The 17,924-nt window shown below is 44.2% G+C and overlaps 1 protein-coding gene across 5 annotated transcripts in view; it reads left to right on the forward strand.

The window, feature by feature from the left end:
* Positions 1-16,652, forward strand: part of TLR5 (toll like receptor 5) — a 31,891-nt gene extending 15,239 nt beyond the window's left edge. For all 5 annotated transcript variants that reach the window (XM_012533577.3, XM_012533579.3, XM_049705664.1 and 2 more), the window contains one exon: positions 6,181-16,652. In XM_012533577.3, the coding sequence (XP_012389031.2) occupies positions 6,185-8,761 (2,577 nt within the window). In that variant the 5' untranslated portion in view covers positions 6,181-6,184 and the 3' untranslated portion in view covers positions 8,762-16,652. The remainder of the gene's footprint in view (positions 1-6,180) is intronic.
* The last annotated feature ends 1,272 nt before the right edge of the window (positions 16,653-17,924 follow it).

A 17,924-nucleotide genomic window follows, 5' to 3' on the forward strand; every position in this document is an offset into this window, starting at 1 on the left:
GAACCTTGGAGAAACGCTCTCCATTTGGAAATGAATGAACTGTTTTGCTCAGACAGCGGTCCTCCATGCCCAGCACTCCGACCGCCTGCCAGATGTGAGCCACCACCTGCCAGGAGAAACATTCTCTCTCCAGCCTTGCGGCCAAGCTCAGAATCCCGGATCCTGTCAAAGAGCCCATTATGAGTATTATTTGTTAAGGATCAAGCATTTAACTTAGCCCAGGAGAAGCTCTAGCCCCAGCCAGCGGGATTTGCAGGCTAACTGTGTTGCCCAGGGAGCAGAGGTGCCCCTGCGTGCAGGCTTCCCCATTGCCCATGGAGACACCACGGCCCGTAACTCACCCAACGAGAGGTCCGCAGCTCTGCTGAGCAGGCAACTAAGTCAAGAAAGGGAACCCACTCTGCTGACGGCTGGGATTAAAGCTAAATGAATTCCACTCAAAGGAGAGGCTGCCGACCCTTCTCCCTCTGGTCTCATTATCTTAATTAACAGCGCTTGGCAGGAGTATTGAGGCCCGCATTGATTGTGCTCTTCCTGTTACCCCTCAGGGCCCTCGACACAAGTTAGCCTCAATAATCAACACCCAGTTCTCCACAGCCCTCTGAATTTCCTACCAGCCCTCTTCCTCTAAGAGAATCACGGGGCTTCTGGGTTGGAGGGAATCCTTTAGACCGGCGTCTCTCAAAGCATGGCCTGAGGACCACTTGCTTCACAGTACCTGGGCTAGGGCTTCCCTGGTGGCGCAGTGGTTGAGAGTCCGCCTGCCGATGCAGGGGACGCGGGTTCGTGCCCCGGTCCGGGAAGATCCCACATGCCGCGGAGAGGCGGGACCCGTGAGCCATGGCCGCTGAACCTGCGCATCCGGAGCCTGTGCTCCGCAGCGGGAGAGGCCACAGCAGTGAGAGGCCCGCGTACCGCCAAAAAAAAAAGTACCTGGGCCATAAAATGCACTTCCCCAGCTCCACCTGACCTACCGAACTGAATTTCCGGGAGTTAGGCTCAGGTAGCAGCAGTGTTGGTCTTTTCTCTTTAATTTTATTTTCTGATTGTGGTAAAATATACAGGGCATAAAATTCACCATTTTAACCATTTTAAGTGTCCAGTTTAGTGAGCATTAAGGACATTCACATCGCTGTGTTACCCTCACGATCAGCCATCTCCAGAAAGTTCTCATCATCCCAAATAGAAATTCTGAACCTACAGGACCGTAGCTCTCCCTCCTCCCTCCTCCAGCCCGTGGCAACCTCTATTCCACTTTCTGTCTCTCTGAATGTGGCTACTCTAAGGACCTCATCTCTGGAATCACACAGTATATGTGCTTTTGTGACGGACTTATTTCACTTAGCATAATGTCTTTAAGGTTCATGTATGATGAAGCATGTGCCAGGATTTCCTTCCTTTTTAAGACTTTATAGTATTCCGTCATATGTGTACCACATTTTATCTCATTCGTCATCTGTCAGTGGGCATTGGGATCGTTTTTACCTGTTGGCTATTGTGAATAATGCCGCTATGAACGTGGTGTGCAAATATCTGTTTGAGTTCCTGCTTTCAGTTCTTTGGGGTATATATATGCCCAGAAGTGGAATTGCAGGGTCCTGCGGTAGTTCTATGTCTGATTTGTGGAGTCAGCAGTTTTTAAAATTTATTTTGCGGTACGTGGGCCTCTCACTGCTGCGGCCTCAGACCCCAGAACAACCTCACCTCTCAGATGGGACCCAGGTACCTGTATGGTTTTTAAAGTCCCCCAGTGATTCCAATGTATGGCCAAGTTAGAGAATCATTGGTTTATACCAGTGATTCTAAAATATGGGTGTGTACAAAATTTGCATACTTGTTAAGAGTACAGAGCCCTGAGGCCCACCCCTAGGAGTCTCATTTAACTGGTCTATTGGAAGCCTGGGCTTCAGCGGGCTCGAGGCTCCCCAGTGGTTAATGTGTCGCCAGGATTGAGAACTTCCTCCTCCCGTTCAGTCTCTTGTTGAAACAGGAACCAGCTGAAGCTGCTGGAGGTGACACTGACCACTCAAGTCTCTGAGCCCTTTGGGACCTGAGTCCGCAATAGTCCCCAGAGATGATTCCCAAGCCAGTCCCGTGGGTTCTCCAAACTCTATCACACAGGCACAGAGGGTAGACTCATATAGAGAACCTCCTTTTTTTCTACTCTTAATTGGAACTGTTAGCCTTGAATGAGAGTTCAGTCAGTTCTGCCATAATGCTTGTTCTGAAATAATGAATCTGTTCCAACACGATTGACATATTAAGGAACAATATTGATATATTAGGGAACAACATTAACATATAAGTGAACATGAAATTTGCATATGCTTCTGTGCCATATCTTAAGTTTAAATGAAGAAAACTGTACCCAGCTGAACCAAGCTACATATGTGGAAGGAAAAGACCTCAAAAATCTGCCAGTGACCTCCTTGCTCCACCTGTGATTTGAGCCAACACCCATCCCCAACTGGCGTACAACTTCCCCTGATACCAAATAACCCCCTCCATCCAGCACCTCACAGTAGCTCCCGAGGCAGCAACCCTCAGGCCTTTTACAAGGTAAAGGAATATTTATTGTAGTGTGTATGTATTTCTTAACCACCTAACACGTATAAGATGGTGCTACCATTTTTATGAGGTTTTCTGGTGCCGCTGATGAAGGTTTTGAGTGCTATACGCCGTCTTCTTTTTTCCCAGAAGCCCTGTGGTTTTATTGTGTGATTCTAAGTAGCTGAGTGATTTTTAGGAAGGAATGCCTATGTCGCCTGATGGCAGAACTAACAGTGTAAGTACCTGTCGCTACTCACCATCTTTTCAATAATGGTTTAGGAGCGCGCTGTCGGGTTCCTCTACCTGCTGCCTCAGAGAACTCACTCCAGCCACCACTAGATGGCGCCCTCCTCCGCAGGGTCAGAAGCTGCGGTCAGCTATCTGCATTCAGGGGTTTGGGGTTTTAGGTCATTTGATCTCTCTTGGGTTCCCAAAGTCCATAGGTGCTGCCCACCTGGTCTGTCTCACTGCCTACACTTCACTCTGGCTCACTCATCTTTCTGAGGTCTGGTCGGGTCTGAAACAACTTCATCGCCTGGTTCTTATCTTTGAATTAGATTTGCCCTGTATCAGTGCTCATTCATATTTATTTCAACGCGTTTTAGCTCCTGCCTCTCATTCCAGGACACCCCTGCGTGGGTGGTCCCTCCTCCCAGCTTCTGTCTTCATGAATAACCCCTCCAGACTCCTGTCAGCTCAGCTCACCTGGCCCCTCTGCTCACCTGTCCTGGCACCTGACCCAAAGAAGTCTGCTTCAGAGATGAAGATGTAGCTGTTTCACACCTTGCTGTATTTCATAAGAAAATAGGTCTGCACGATATCTTTGTAATATGACATAAGCCCAAATAATTTTCTTTAAAATCTGTTTGTTCAGCTGGCCTTATCTACCTTACGGTTTAATTTTATTTATTTATTATTTTATTTATTTTTTTTGTGGTACGCTGGCCTCTCACTGCTGTGGCCTCTCCCGTTGCAGACGCGCAGGCTCAGTGGCCATGGCTCATGGGCCCAGCCGCTCCGCGGCATGTGGGATCTTCCTGGACCGGGGCACGAACCCGTGTCCCCTGCATCGGCAGGCGGACTCTCAACCACTGTGCCACCAGGGAAGCCCTAATTTTAGCTTCCCTATTATGGACTTGAAAATTCAGTATCTTGAATATGTATTGTTTGGGGCTTTCTTTCACCTGATATTACTACAAATTCAAGTCAAGCCACCCAGTACAGCGTAGGCATTTGGAGGCCAGCCCTGAGTGGTCTGTAAAAAGACAGAATTGAAACTAGACATCTTAACTCTGTTATTCTGAGCTGGTGTTCTCACTTCCATGTCTCTGCAGGGATTTTCCCGTCAGATTACATAAGATGAGAATTCATTCTGATGTTTGGATAAAACAACAGCTGCAAAACTGTCAGCAGCTTGGGGGCCAAGCTAGTTCTTTCCTGAAAATATGAGTTCAATATCAGAACACATTTATCTTGCAGTCACTTAAAATCCTCATTTGTGAAATCAGAGTCTCTAGTCTCTCTTCTTCTAGAACAGAGGTTGGCAAACTACAGTATTTGGACTGCAAAACCTAAAATATTTACCCTCTGGCCCTTTACAGAAAAAGTTTTCCAAGCCCCGTTCTAGAACATAAAACGTGGTGGTTGTTATATGTAGACTAAGGGTTCTCATCATGAGGTTGAAAGGGGTAGCCTTCAGGAGGTCAGTAAACCCTCTGAAATTGGGTGCAAGTTTTGGTTTATGATGCAAATGTGCATTTTTGGAGAGCAAAAGGGCAGGCTCGGTCTATTGCGTTTACCACTGTATCTCCTCTTCCTAAAACAGTGCCAGATACATAGATGCTCAGCAGATATCAATTGAATAAGTTATTGAGGAGGGGGATGCTGAAGAGACAGGCAAGAGCTGGATGAAGGAAGTCTTTGCAGGGTTTTATTCCCAGAGCAGTGGGAGGAGAAGGGAGGGTCCTGTGCAGAGAGGCGTGGTATCACCTGGGTTATGTTTCTAAAAGAACACCCTGGCTGCTGTTTGGAAAATGGAGAGTCAGCCCAGATATAAGAGAGACCAGTAAGAAGTCTCAAGTCTAGCCCCATCAAGAGATGGCGGCTTGAACCGAGTAGACTTGGAAGGTGAAACTGACAGGACTTGCTGAAGTGTGGGTGACGTTTCAGAGAACAGAGGTGACCCTGCTGTTGTTACCCTGAGCCTCTGGGTGGAAATGGTGGAGAAATTAAGAGCCGTGATAAACATTCTCAGCGAGTTTTTTCTAATGATTATTAAATGCCTGGTTGTTTTTAATAGTAGGTTATATTTAATTACTACCAACAGGAAATTGTTTAATTTCAAATATGAAATGGCAATAGTTGTATCCCACCTGACAGTATACATCAGTATACCACGCTGCCCTACTCTTAATGTGTAAATGCCTGCTTTTGATATTTTGGGTCAACTCAGAAGTCAATGTCTACTTCTGATTTGCTGTAAATTGTGTGTCGCAGCCTCAAAGGTGCTATGGAAACCCCACCACAAATTACCCCAACACAGCGAAACGTCTTCAGAGCCGGCAAGTGGTCCAGGGCTGGTGCCCTCTCTAGCACCATGGCTGCTTCACGCTGTCTACCCTGATATTGAAACTGTGCCAGTGATGGTTTTATAAACCAGGGCCCTCTTCCTATTTCTGTCTTTTCTTTCCCCCTCATTCTCCTGCCCTCTGAGCCACGTAGGTCTTTCCTTACCCGGCAACAGAGGCCTTCAGATATTACACATAGAGCAAGTTGAATACCTCGCAGGCACCGAGGTGGAGGTGCTGTGCAGATGGGTAGAGGCGAAGCTCTCTGAGGGGTGGGCCCTCGTGCACTTTCTCTGTACCCTTCACAGCTCCCAGCACAGCACTGGGAACATAACTAGATACACTCATTCAGTGCCGTTTGCTGCTGTGTGTGTGAAGCAAATGCTCAACTCAGACAGTGAATTCGCCTATTGGGCTTAGGCAAGGGGACTGTTTTTTGTTCAGTTGTACACTCATGGGGTCACGCAGGTGCCAGGTGTGCAGGAGGTGCTTAATACATTTTTCTTCAACTGTTGAAATCTGACTCTTTGTGGAAAACGACGTACCCAGTTTTTATATTATGAGATGCACTGTGTAGGGAGTAAGGATGGATGAATGGAGATGACCTAGTATCCTTGACAGGTTAGAAGGGGAAGAAAATCAGTGGATTTATTTTCCAATCTTCAGCTGAGCCTGCCTTGGGCTAGGAATGGGGTCCCTGGCTGAGGTGAAGTTAAAATGTATCTCCTCCTGCTGTTTTCTCCAACTTCCATCGGCAAATCTTGAATGAATGAAGGCACAGACTCAGGAATGAATGCAGAGTTATCATAAAGGTTAAATGAAATATTTCGAAAGTACTTAGAACTGTGCTTGCTATGTAGAAAAATGCAACATAAATGATAGAGAGTGAGAAAAGCTCTGTCTACACCAGACAGTATCTGCCAACAGCTACAGCCTTGGATCCAGAGAAACAAAGGGTCTAAGAAACAGCCACATCACAGAGGAATCCCCCAAGCCCTAAGCACCCGTGCGCAATGCCTTGAGCTTAGATTCCTGTGTTTTCACTCTCCCTTCTTCTCCATAGGATCATGGGAAACCACCTTGACCTTCTCTTAAGAATGGTGCTCATGGCCAGTCCCGCGCTTGGAATTTCTTCCTGCTTCTTCGATGGTTGGAGAGCCGTATATCGTTTCTGCAACCTCACCCAAGTCCCCCAGGTCCGCAACACCACCAAGAGTCTCCTGCTCAGCTTCAACTACATCAGGACAGTCACAACCACATCCTTCCCCTTCCTGGAGCAGCTGCAGCTGCTGGAGCTCGGGACTCAGTTTACCCCCTTGACCATTGACAAAGAAGCCTTCCAAAATCTGCCCAATCTCAGAATCTTGGACCTGGGCAAAAGTCAGATAGACTTCTTGCACCCAGATGCTTTTCAGAAACTGCCCCATCTCTTCGAACTTCGACTGTTTTACTGTGGTCTCTCCAGTGCTGTATTAAAAGATGGTTATTTCAGAAATTTGGGGTCTTTGACTCACTTGGACCTATCCAAAAATCAGATTCAGAGTCTTTACCTTCATCGTTCATTCCGGGAATTGAATTCCTTGAAGTCCATCGATCTTTCCCTCAACCAAATAACCACTGTTTGTGAGCACGACCTCAAACCCCTCCAAGGAAAAACACTCTCCTTTTTAAGCCTTGCTGATAACACCCTGTACAGCAGGGTCTCAATGGACTGGGGGAAGTGTCTGAACCCATTCAGAAACATGGTCCTGGGAACCCTAGATGTTTCTGGCAATGGCTGGGCAGTGGACATCACAAGAAACTTCAGCAATGCCATCAATGGAAGCCAGATTTTCTCTTTGGTTCTTACCCATCACGTGATGGGTTCTGGGTTTGGCTTCAATAACATCAAAGACCCTGACCAGCACACCTTTGTCGGCCTGGCCGGAAGCTCAGTGATACGGCTGGACCTTTCACATGGGTTTATCTTCTCCCTGAACTTCCAACTCTTTGAGACGCTCAAGGAGTTGAAGGTTCTGAATCTCGCCTACAACAAGATAAACAATATTGCAGACAAAGCATTTTATGGACTCGACAACCTCCAAGTTCTCAATATATCACATAACCTTCTGGGGGAATTGTATAATTCTAATTTCTATGGACTACCTAAGGTAGCCTATATTGATCTGCAAAAGAATCACATCGGCATCATTCAGGACCAAACATTCAGATTCCTGGAAAAATTAAACACCTTGGATCTCCGGGATAATGCTCTTAAAACTATTTCTTTTCTTCCAAGCATACCTAATATCTTCTTGAGTGGCAATAAACTGGCTACTTTGCCAAACATCGCACTTACAGCTAACTTCATCACCTTATCAGAGAATAGGCTGGAAAATCTGGATAATCTCTACTTCCTTCTCCAGGTACCTCATCTCCAGATTCTCATTTTAAATCAAAATCGCTTTTCCTTTTGTAACCAAGACCATGCCCCTTCAGAGAACCTCAGCTTAGAAAAGCTTTTCCTTGCAGAAAATATGTTACAGCTCGCCTGGGAAGCCGGGTTCTGCTGGAATGTTTTTAAAGGGCTTTCCCATCTCCGAGTCCTATATTTGAATAAAAACTACCTGAATTTCCTTCCACCAGGAGTATTTCGTCATCTGACTGCACTGAGGGGACTCATCCTCAAGGACAACAGGCTGACCGTTCTTTTTCCTGGCGACTTACCTGCTAATTTAGAGGTCCTGGATATATCCAGAAACCAGCTCCTCTCTCCTGATCCTGATTTATTTGCATCGCTGAGTGCCGTGGACATAACTCATAACAAGTTCATCTGTGAGTGTGAACTTAGCACTTTTATCAATTGGCTCAATCAAACCAACGTCACAATATTTGGCTCTCCGGCAGACATACACTGCATGTACCCGAGCTCCATGGCTGGGACTTCCCTCTACTCTCTTTCCACAGAAGATTGTGATGAAGAGGAAGTTTTAGAGTCCCTAAAGTTTTCCCTTTTCACCTTCTTCACTGTCACTTTGACTCTGTTCCTCGTGGCCATCCTCATCGTTACGAAGTTTCGGGGGTATTGTTTCATCTGTTATAAGAAAATCCAGAGACTGGTGTTCAAGGACCCCATCAAGGGAAGAGAATCAGAGACGTACAAATACGATGCCTATTTGTGCTTCAGTAGCAAAGACTTTGAATGGGTGCAGAATGCTTTGCTCAAACACCTGGATGCCCAGTACAGCGACCGAAACAGATTTAACCTGTGCTTTGAAGAGAGAGACTTTTTGCCCGGGGAAAACCATATCGCCAACATCCAGGATGCCCTGTGGAGCAGCAGAAAGGTTGTCTGTCTCGTGAGCAGACACTTCCTTAGAGACGGGTGGTGCCTCGAAGCCTTCAGTTACGCCCAGAGCAGGTGCTTAGCTGACCTCAGTGGCATCCTCATCATGGTGGTGGTGGGGCCCCTGTCCCAGTACCAGCTGATGAAACATCCCTCCATCCGAGGATTCGTCCAGAAACAGCAGTACTTGAGGTGGCCTGAGGATCTCCAGGATGTTGGCTGGTTTCTCAACAAACTCTCTCAGCTCATTCTAAATAAAGAAAAGAAAAGGAAGAAAGACAATGACATTCAGTTGCAAAGTGTAACCACCATTTCTTAGTCAAAGGAGCACTTTTCCACTTATCTCAAGCCACAAGCAACTCTTCCCTTTTTATTTCCACTAAGTTACCATTTGGGGTCCTTTATGAAGTTGTTGTTTTCCTACGATGAGAACCACATAAATCTCTTGATTTTCATAGCAACACGACGTTGTTTCACTGATCTCTAAATGCAAAGTAATAGATCTAGAAAATTGCGACTGCCCGCAACGGTTCCCACTCTCCATCGATTTCCTTTCAGACCCGGTAACACTGTTCTCTCCTTTTGCATCGACTACGGGATATATCCTAGTCGTGGAAAGGGCACCTTGGGAGAAGTTACAGATGGCCGACACCCTTTCTCCAGTGTTCAGTTCCAGAAGGGGCTGCTCGGTGATTCTGAGGGCTCTGTACATGGCAGAACAACATTAAGTAGAAAACAGAGAGAAAGAGGTGTGCTTCCTACTATATCCATGGGAACAATGCCACTGCTCAGTGTAGGTCACTCTCAGTCTCAAGGATAAAAGGTGGCTCCAAAGAAGCTGGGTTGAGAATAACTAGATCTCTTAGGGCCATATTGCTCCTCTTCTTCTCACCTTTTGGGTCTAACCCTAGTGGGCCGTGAATATTCTTTTTGGCTTGCAACCTTTCTTTTGGGCTGGCTTTCAAGAACCTCCGTGACTTAGCAACAACCTATTTCAGCTTTATTTCCCCCTATATCTCATTTATCAACCACTCAGTCTGTTGCAGAAAGAACTTGTACTTGGACCAAGAACCTGGTTTGAGTTCAGATTCTGCTGCTCATGAGCTGTGTGACCTCGAGCACGTTACACACCCTCGCTGGGCCTGTTTTCTTATCTGTAGGCGTGATTGCCTCTACCTCACAGAAGATGCCATGAAAGTTAAATCGACCAGGGATGTCAGGGCATCTCCGATCTTATCCCTTCTTTTTCTTTTTTTTTCACATCTTTATTGGAGTATAATTGCTTTACAACGTTGTGTTAGTTTCTACTGTATAACAAAGTGAATCAGCTATATGCATACGTATATCCCCAAATCCCCTCCCTCTTGCGCCTCCCTCCCACCCTCTGTATCCCACCTCTCTACGTGGTCGCAAAGCACCGAGCTGATATCCCTGTGCTATGCAGCTGCTTCCCACTAGCTATCTATTTTACATTTGGTAGTGTATATATGCCCATGTTACTCTCTCACTTTGTCCCAGCTTCCCCTTCCCCTTCCCAGGGCCTCAAGTCGATTCTCTACGTCTGTGTCTTTATTTCTGTCCTGCCCCTAGGCTCATCAGAACCATTTTTTTCCTTAGATTCCATATAGATGTGTTAACATACAGTATTTGTTTTTCTCTTTCTCACTTACTTCACTCTGTATGACAGACTCTAGGTCCATCCACCTCACTACAAATAACTCAATTTCCTTTCTTTTTATGGCTGAGTAATATTCCATTGTATATATGTGCCACATCTTCTTTATCCATTCATCTGCTGATGGACACTTAGGTTGCTTCCATGTCCTGGCTATTGTAAATAGAGCTGCAATGAACATTGTGGTACATGACTCTTTTTGAATTATGGTTTTCTCAGGGTGTATGCCCAGTAGTGGCATTGCTGGGTCATATGGTAGTTCTATTTTTAGTTTTTTTACGGAACCTCCATACTGTTCTCCATAGTGGCTGTATCAATTTACATTCCCACCAACAGTGCAAGAGGGTTCCCTTTTCTCCACACCCTCTCTAGCATTTATTGTTTGTAGATTTTTTGATGAGGCCATTCTGACTGGTGTGAGGTGATACTTCATTGTAGTTTTAATTTGCATTTCTCTAATGATTAGTGACGTTGAGCATCCTTTAATGTGTTTCTTGGCAATCCGTATATCTTCTTTGGAGAAATGTCTATTTAGGTCTTCTGCCCATTTTTGGATTGGGTTGTTTGTTTTTTTGATATTGAACTGTATGAGCTGCTTGTATATTTTGGAGATTAATCCTTTGTCAGTTGCTTCATTTGCAAATATTTTCTCCCATTCTGAGGGTTGTCTTTTCATCTTGTTTATGGTTTCCTTTGCTGTGCAAAAGCTTTGAAGTTTCATTAGGTCCCACTTGTTTATTTTTGTTCTTATTTCCATTTCTCTAGGGGGTGGGTCAAAAAGGATCTTGCTGTGATTTATGTCATAGAGTGTTCTGCCTATGTTTTCCTCTAAGAGTTTGATAGTGTCTGGCCTTATGGTTAGGTCTTTAATCCATTTTGAGTTTATTTTTGTTTATGGTGTTAGGGAATGTTCTAATTTCATTCTTTTACATGGAGCTGTCCAGTTTTCCCAGCACTACTTATTGAAGAGGCTGTCTTTTCTCCATTGTATATTCTTCCCTCTTTATCAAAAATAAGTTGACCATATGTGTGTGGGTTTATCTCTGGGCTTTCTATCCTGTTGCATTGATCTATATTTCTGTTTTTCTGCCAGTACCACAATGTCTTGATTACTATAGCTTTGTAGTATAGTCTGAAGTCAGGGGGCCTGATTCCTCCAGCTCTGTTTTTCTTTCTCAAGATTGCTTTGGCTATTCGGGGCCTTTTGTGTTTCCATACAAATTGTGACCTTTTTTGTTCTAGTTCTGTGAAAAATGCCAGTGGTAGTTTGATAGGGATTGCATTGAATCTGTAGATTGCTTTGGGTAGTATAGTCATTTTCACAATGTTGATTCTTCCAATCCAAGAACATGGTATATCTCTCCATCTGTTTGTAGCATCTTTAATTTGTTTCATCAGTGTCTTATAGTTTTCTACATACAGGTCTTTTGTCTCCTTAGGTAGGTATATTTCTAGGTATTTTATTCTTTTTGTTGCAATGGTAAATGGGAGTGTTTCCTTAATTTCACTTTCAGAATTTTCATCATTAGTGTATAGGAATGCAAGAGATTTCTGTGCATTAATTTTGTATCCTGCTACTTTACTAAATTCATTGATTAGCTCTAGTAGTTTTCTGGTGGCATTTTTAGGATTCTCTGTATAGTATCATGTCATCTGCAAACAGTGACAGCTTCTTTTCCAATTTGGATTCCTTTTCTTTCTTTTTCTTCTCTGATTGCTGTGGCTAAAACTTCCAAAACAATGTTGAATAATAGTGGTGAGTGTGAGCAACCTTGTCTTGTTCCTGATCTTAGTGGAAATGGTTTCAGTTTTTCACCATTGAGGACGACGTTGGCTGTGGGTTTGTCATATATGGCCTTTATTATGTTGAGGTAAGTTCCCTCTATGCCTACTTTCTGAAGGGTTTTTATCATAAATGGGTGTTGAATTTTGTCGAAAGCTTTTTCTGCATCTATTGAGATGATCATATGGTTTTTATCTTCAGTTTGTTAATATGGTGTATCACATTGATTGATTTGCGTATATTGAAGAATCCTTGCATTCCTGGCATAAACCCCACTTGATCATGGTGTATGATCCTTTTAATGTGCTGTTGGATTCTGTTTGCTAGTATTTTGTTGAGGATTTTTGCATCTATGTTCACCAGTGATATTGGCCTGTAGTTTTCTTTCTTTGTGACATCTTTGTCTGGTTTTGGTATCAGGGTGATGGTGGCCTCGTAGAATGAGTTTAGGAGTGTTCCTCCCTCTGCTATGTTTTGGAAGAGTTTGAGAAGGATAGGTGTTAGATCTTCTCTAAATATTTGATAGAATTCTCCTGTGAAGCCATCCGGTCCTGGTCTTTTGTTTGTTAGAAGGTTTTTAATCACAGTTTCAATTTCAGTGCTTGTGTTTGGTCTGTTTATATTTTCTATTTCTTCCTGGTTCAATCTCGGAAGGTTGTACTTTTCTAAGAATTTGTCCAATTCTTCCAGGTTATCCATTTTATTGGCATATATTTACTTGTAGTAATCTCTCATGATCCTTTGTATTTCTGCAGTGTCAATTGTTACTTCTCCTTTTTCATTTCTAATTCTATTGATTTGAGTCTTCTCCCTTTTTTGCGTGATGAGTCTGGCTAATGGTTTATCAATTTTGTTTATCTTCTCAAAGAACCAGCTTTTAGTTTTATTGATCTTTGCTATTGTTTCCTTCATTTCTTTTTCATTTATTTCTGATTTGATCTTTATGATTTCTTTCCTTGTGCTAACTTTGGGTATTTTTTGTTCTTCTTTCTCTAATTGCTTTAGGTGTAAGGTTAGGTTGTTTATTTGAGATGTTTCTTGTTTCTTAAGGTAGGCTTGGATTGCTATAAACTTCCCTCTTAGAATGGCTTTTGCTGCATCCCATAGGTTTTGGATCATCATGTTTTCGTTGTCATTTGTCTCTAGGTATTTTTTGATTTCCTCTTTGATTTCTTCAGTGATCTCTTGGTTATTAAGTAGTGTATTGTTTAGCCTCCATGTGTTTGTATTTTTTACAGATTTTTCCCTGTAATTGATATCTAGTCTCATAGCGTTGTGGTCAGGAAAGATACTTGATGTGATTTCAATTTTCTTAAATTTACTGAGGCTTGATTTGTGACCCAAGATATGATCTATCCTGGAGAATGTTCCATGAGCACTTGAGAAGAAATTGTATTATGTTGATTTTGGATGGAATGTCGTATAAATATCAATTAAGTCCATCTTGTTTAATGTATCATTTAAAGGTTATGTTTCCTTATTTATTTTCATTTTGGATGATCTGTCCATTGGTGAAAGTGGAGTGTTAAAGTCCCCTACTATGATTGTGTTACTTTGATTTCCGCTTTTATGGCTGTTAGCATTTGCCTTATGTACTGAGGTACTCCTATGTTGGGTGCATAAATGTTTACAAATGTTATATCATCTTCTTGGATTGATCCCTTGATCATTATGTAGTGTGCTTCTTTGTCTCTTGTACTAGTCTTTATTTTAATGTCTATTTTGCCTGGGATGAGAATTGCTACTCCAGCTTTCTTTTGATTTCCATTTGCATGGAATATCTTTTTCCATCCCCTCTCTTTCAGTCTGTATGTGTCCCTAGGTCTGAAGTGGGTCTCTTGTAGACAGCATATATACGGGTCTTGTTTTTGTATTCATTCAGCCAGCCTATGTCTTTTGGTTGGAGCATTTAATCCACTTACATTTAAGGTAATTATCGATATGTATATTCCTATTACCATTTTCTTAATTGCTTTGGGTTTGTTATTGTAGGTCTTTTCCTTCTCTTGTGTTTCCTGCTGAGAGAAGTTCCTTTAGCATTTGTTATAAAGCTGGTTTGGTGGTGCTGAATTCTCTTAGCTTTTGCTTGTCTGTAAAAGTTTTAATTTTTCTATCGAATCTGAATGAGATCCTTGCTGGGTAGCATAATCTTGGTTGTAGGTTTTTCCTTTTCACCACTTTAAATATATCCTGCCACTCCCTTCTGTCTTGCAGAGTTTTTGCTGAAAGATCATCTGTTAACCTTATGGGGATTCCCTTGTATGTTATTTGTTATTTTTCCCTTGCTGCTTTTAATATTTTTTCTCTGTGTTTAATTTTTGATAGTTTGATTAACATGTGTCTGACATGTCTCTCTTTGGGTTTATCCTATATGGTACTCTCTGTGCTTCCTGGACTTGATTGACTATTTCTTTTCCCATGTTAGGGAAGTTTTCAACTATAATCTCTTCAAATATTTTCTCAGACCCTTTCTCTTTCTCTTCTTCTGGGACCCCTATAATTTGAATGTTGGTGCATTTAACATTGTCCCAGAGGTCTTTGAGACTGTCCTCAATTCTTTTCATTCTTCTTTCTTTTATCTGCTCCCTGGCAGTTATTTCCACCATTCTATCTTCCAGCTCACTTATCCATTCTTCTGCTTCAGTTATTCTGCTATTGATTCATTCTAGAGTATTTTTAATTTCAATAATTGTGTTGTTCATCACTGTTTGCTTGCTCCCTAGTTTTTCTAGATCCTTGTTAAATGTTTCTTGTATTTTCTCCTTTCTGTTTCCGAGATTTTGGATCATCTTTACTATCATTACTCTGAATTATTTTTCAGGTAGGTTGCCTATTTTCTTCATTTATTTGGTCTTGTAGGTTTTTACCTTGCTCCTTCATCTATAACATATTTTTTTGTTGTTTCATTTTATTTACTTAGTTGTTTGTTTGTTTTTATGGGTGGTGCTATATTCCTGTCTTACTGGTTGTTTGACCTGAGATGTCCAGCACTGGAGTTTGCAGGCAGTTGGATAGAGCTGGGTCTTGGTGCTGAGATGAGGACCTCTGGGCAGCCTCACTCCAATTGATATTCCTTAGGGTCTGAGGTTCTCTGTTAGTCCAGCAGTTTGGACTTGGAGCTCCCACCACAGGAGCTGGCGCCTGACCTCTGACCTGGGATCCAAGATCCTGCAAGCTTCATGGCACAGTTTAAAAAAAAAAGAAAGAAAGAAAGGTAGAAGCAGTACAATATCAAAGAATAAAAAACAAAATAAAATTAGAAAGACAAAAAATATATTAGGAAAAACAAAACTATAATTGAAACAAGGTAAAATAAAACCACAACAGAAAAAGGAAAAAATAAAGGAGGGGGGGTGGTGGGGGAACACGCCAAAAGGAGAGAACAATAACAAAGTAAAAAGAATAAAATAAAATGGAAAAATAAAAGATTTATTGGGAAAAATATAAAAGAATCAACAGCAATGAATCAACAAGCTAAAACGGAACCCCAATCTAAAAGAGGAAAAAACACAAACAAAAAAAAGCCTTGGCTATGGGGGCAGAGCTTAGGCAGGGTGGAACTTAGGCAGGGGCAGGGTTTAGAGTGGGGCAAGACCTAGGCAGGTGGGGGGGCATGATGCTTGAGTGTGGGGTGGGGTCTAGGCTCAAGACCTATACAGCCAGAAAAGGCCTTGGGGGTGGGACCTAGGTGGGGCAACCTTCAAGCATGGGGCAGGGCCTCTGCTTAGGACCTGCCCAGGACGGGAGAGGCAGTGTGTGGAAAGGAGGGCCTCTGGAGTGTGGAGTTTCAGAGTTTGGATGTAGGGCCCTGGGTGAGGGTGTGTGGGTGGGGTTTAGGCCCAGCGCGTTGGAGGGGGTCTCAGAGGGGGTCTCCAAATGTAGAGGTGGGGCCCTGGGTTGGAGTGTAAGGGTGGGGCTTGGGCCCTGCACAGGAGGAGGGAGGCTCCGAGAGCAGAGGATTGGCCCCGGAACCCAACAGGCTCCCCGGTGTCCAAGTGGACAGCACTGCCACTTTCCCTTCCGTTCCTGTATGCCTCCCACACGGTCTCCCCATGGGTCTCCCCCATCACCACTGGACCGCTAACCGTGGGTGAGTCCTCTGGGTGTAGGGACGTCTTCCCTCCCCCAGCCATTCTGGTTCTGGAGGTCCGGTCTTTACTTTTGCTCCCCCTTCCCTGCCTCCCACTCCCTCAGGACCCGCATGGCTGGAGGGGGCCTCGGTGGGCAGAGGATCAGGCCCAGAATCTCAGCAGGTTCCTGGAGGTCCAAGTGGTCAGGGGAAACCTCCCTTTTGCTCCTCTGCCCTCCCAATGGTCCCCCAATTTCCCCCTTCGGGTGTGGAATCCCTTCCCCTCCCCCAGCCGCCCCTCAGGGTCACCCGTCCTGTCTGGCCTCCACTACTTCTCTCTCCCTTCACTCCCCCCACACCCCACATCCTACCCGGTCACTGGGGGTTCCTCCCGTCCCCTTAGGTGTCCGTGGTCCCTCACCAGTGCCTGATAGGTGCCCTAGTTGTGCGGAGACGTGAATTCCACGTCCTCCTAGTCCGCCATCTTGACTCCGCTCCCTGTACCTTTCCGATCTTTTCCTTAGTCACCCTAATGGCCATGAGAGGGAACCCACACCCAGCGGGCTTCTGGAGGCAGTCGTGATTTCTTAGAAGTTGTATTTTTTTTATCTTAAAAGAAAACTATATATATTTTGTATTTTTTCATGTTTATTTTAATATAGAAATGTATTTCTGTAAAAGAATTAAGAAAATTTAAACCAAGGAAGGTGCGCCAAAGTTACCCCCGGCTTCCCAAACAGCTTCCTCCAAATCCAATCCAGCTTGGGACTCAGTATTTCACATGACACTCACTTCCCTCGCTGTGCCCGCCCCCCATCCTAACTCCAGCACACATACACACACACACACACACACACACACACACACACACACACACACACACACTACCTGTTGTCATCCCAACTTCTTGGGGCCCCTCTGATCCATAAGACTGAGCCTGTCCTGCGGCCATTGTTCTTTATTCTTTGAACAATGCTTGCACCCATTAGCCTTGTTCTTATGCACACACACACACACACACACACACACACACACACACACTCTGTCCTTTCCTTCTGGAATGTTCTCCCATCACTGCAGTCCATGCTACATGCTCTTCAAAATCCAGCCCGCCAAGCCTCCTTGGATGCCTCCAACCCAAATCCTGTCTCCATTTTGTGCAAACTTTTGGCGCTGTATCCATTCTTTTAAAACAAGCTCTTACTACTTCCTGCTTCCTCTGAGAGTTGTGAGCTTGTCTGGCCACTCACCCCTCTGGACTATAAGCTCCGTGAGAAAAGGTCCTTTCTTCCGTGTCCCACCCTCACTGGCCATAACAGATCACATATGGTTTCCAGACCACGTGAGACTTTCCCATCTACACTTATCCATGCTGCTTCCTCCCCCTGGGATTCCTTTTCTCCATACCCACCCCCACCCCATGTCTGCCTGGTGAATTTCCTAGCACCACTGCTCATTCCTTGTGACCTCACAGATTTCTGTCACTGATATATAACGTTGTGTTGTACCAAAGTGTGTATGGGTATGCAGAGTCTACCTAGACTGTGACCCCTGATGGCAGGGACCTCGTCTTGTCACCTTTGTATCCTGAGCCCAGTATGCTGCCTGGGCAATAGCGTATGCTTAATAAATGCCTGGTGAATGGATGAAGCACATTGCAAAGTCTCCCTGGTGTCAAAGCTGCTACTATTAGATGCTCCTGGGACATGCAGGGCAGGGGCCAGGAGAGCTGGACATCCACATGGGTGCTGAAGGGGTGGGAGATCACAGACTCTAAGAAACCTACTGACCTTTGTTTCAAATGATGGGGCATGGGTAGAGCTCCTCGACTGGCAGCCAGGAGCTGGGTAGGATGGAGGGATGGAGAGATGGAGGGATAGGAAAGGAAAACAGAGTGAAGAAGTTCCTCAGGAACCTCATACTAAGAAATTCAGTAAAACAAAAACCAACAGCAA

Source organism: Orcinus orca, chromosome 1, assembly GCF_937001465.1.
Source record: "Orcinus orca chromosome 1, mOrcOrc1.1, whole genome shotgun sequence".
NCBI lineage: Eukaryota > Metazoa > Chordata > Mammalia > Artiodactyla > Delphinidae > Orcinus > Orcinus orca.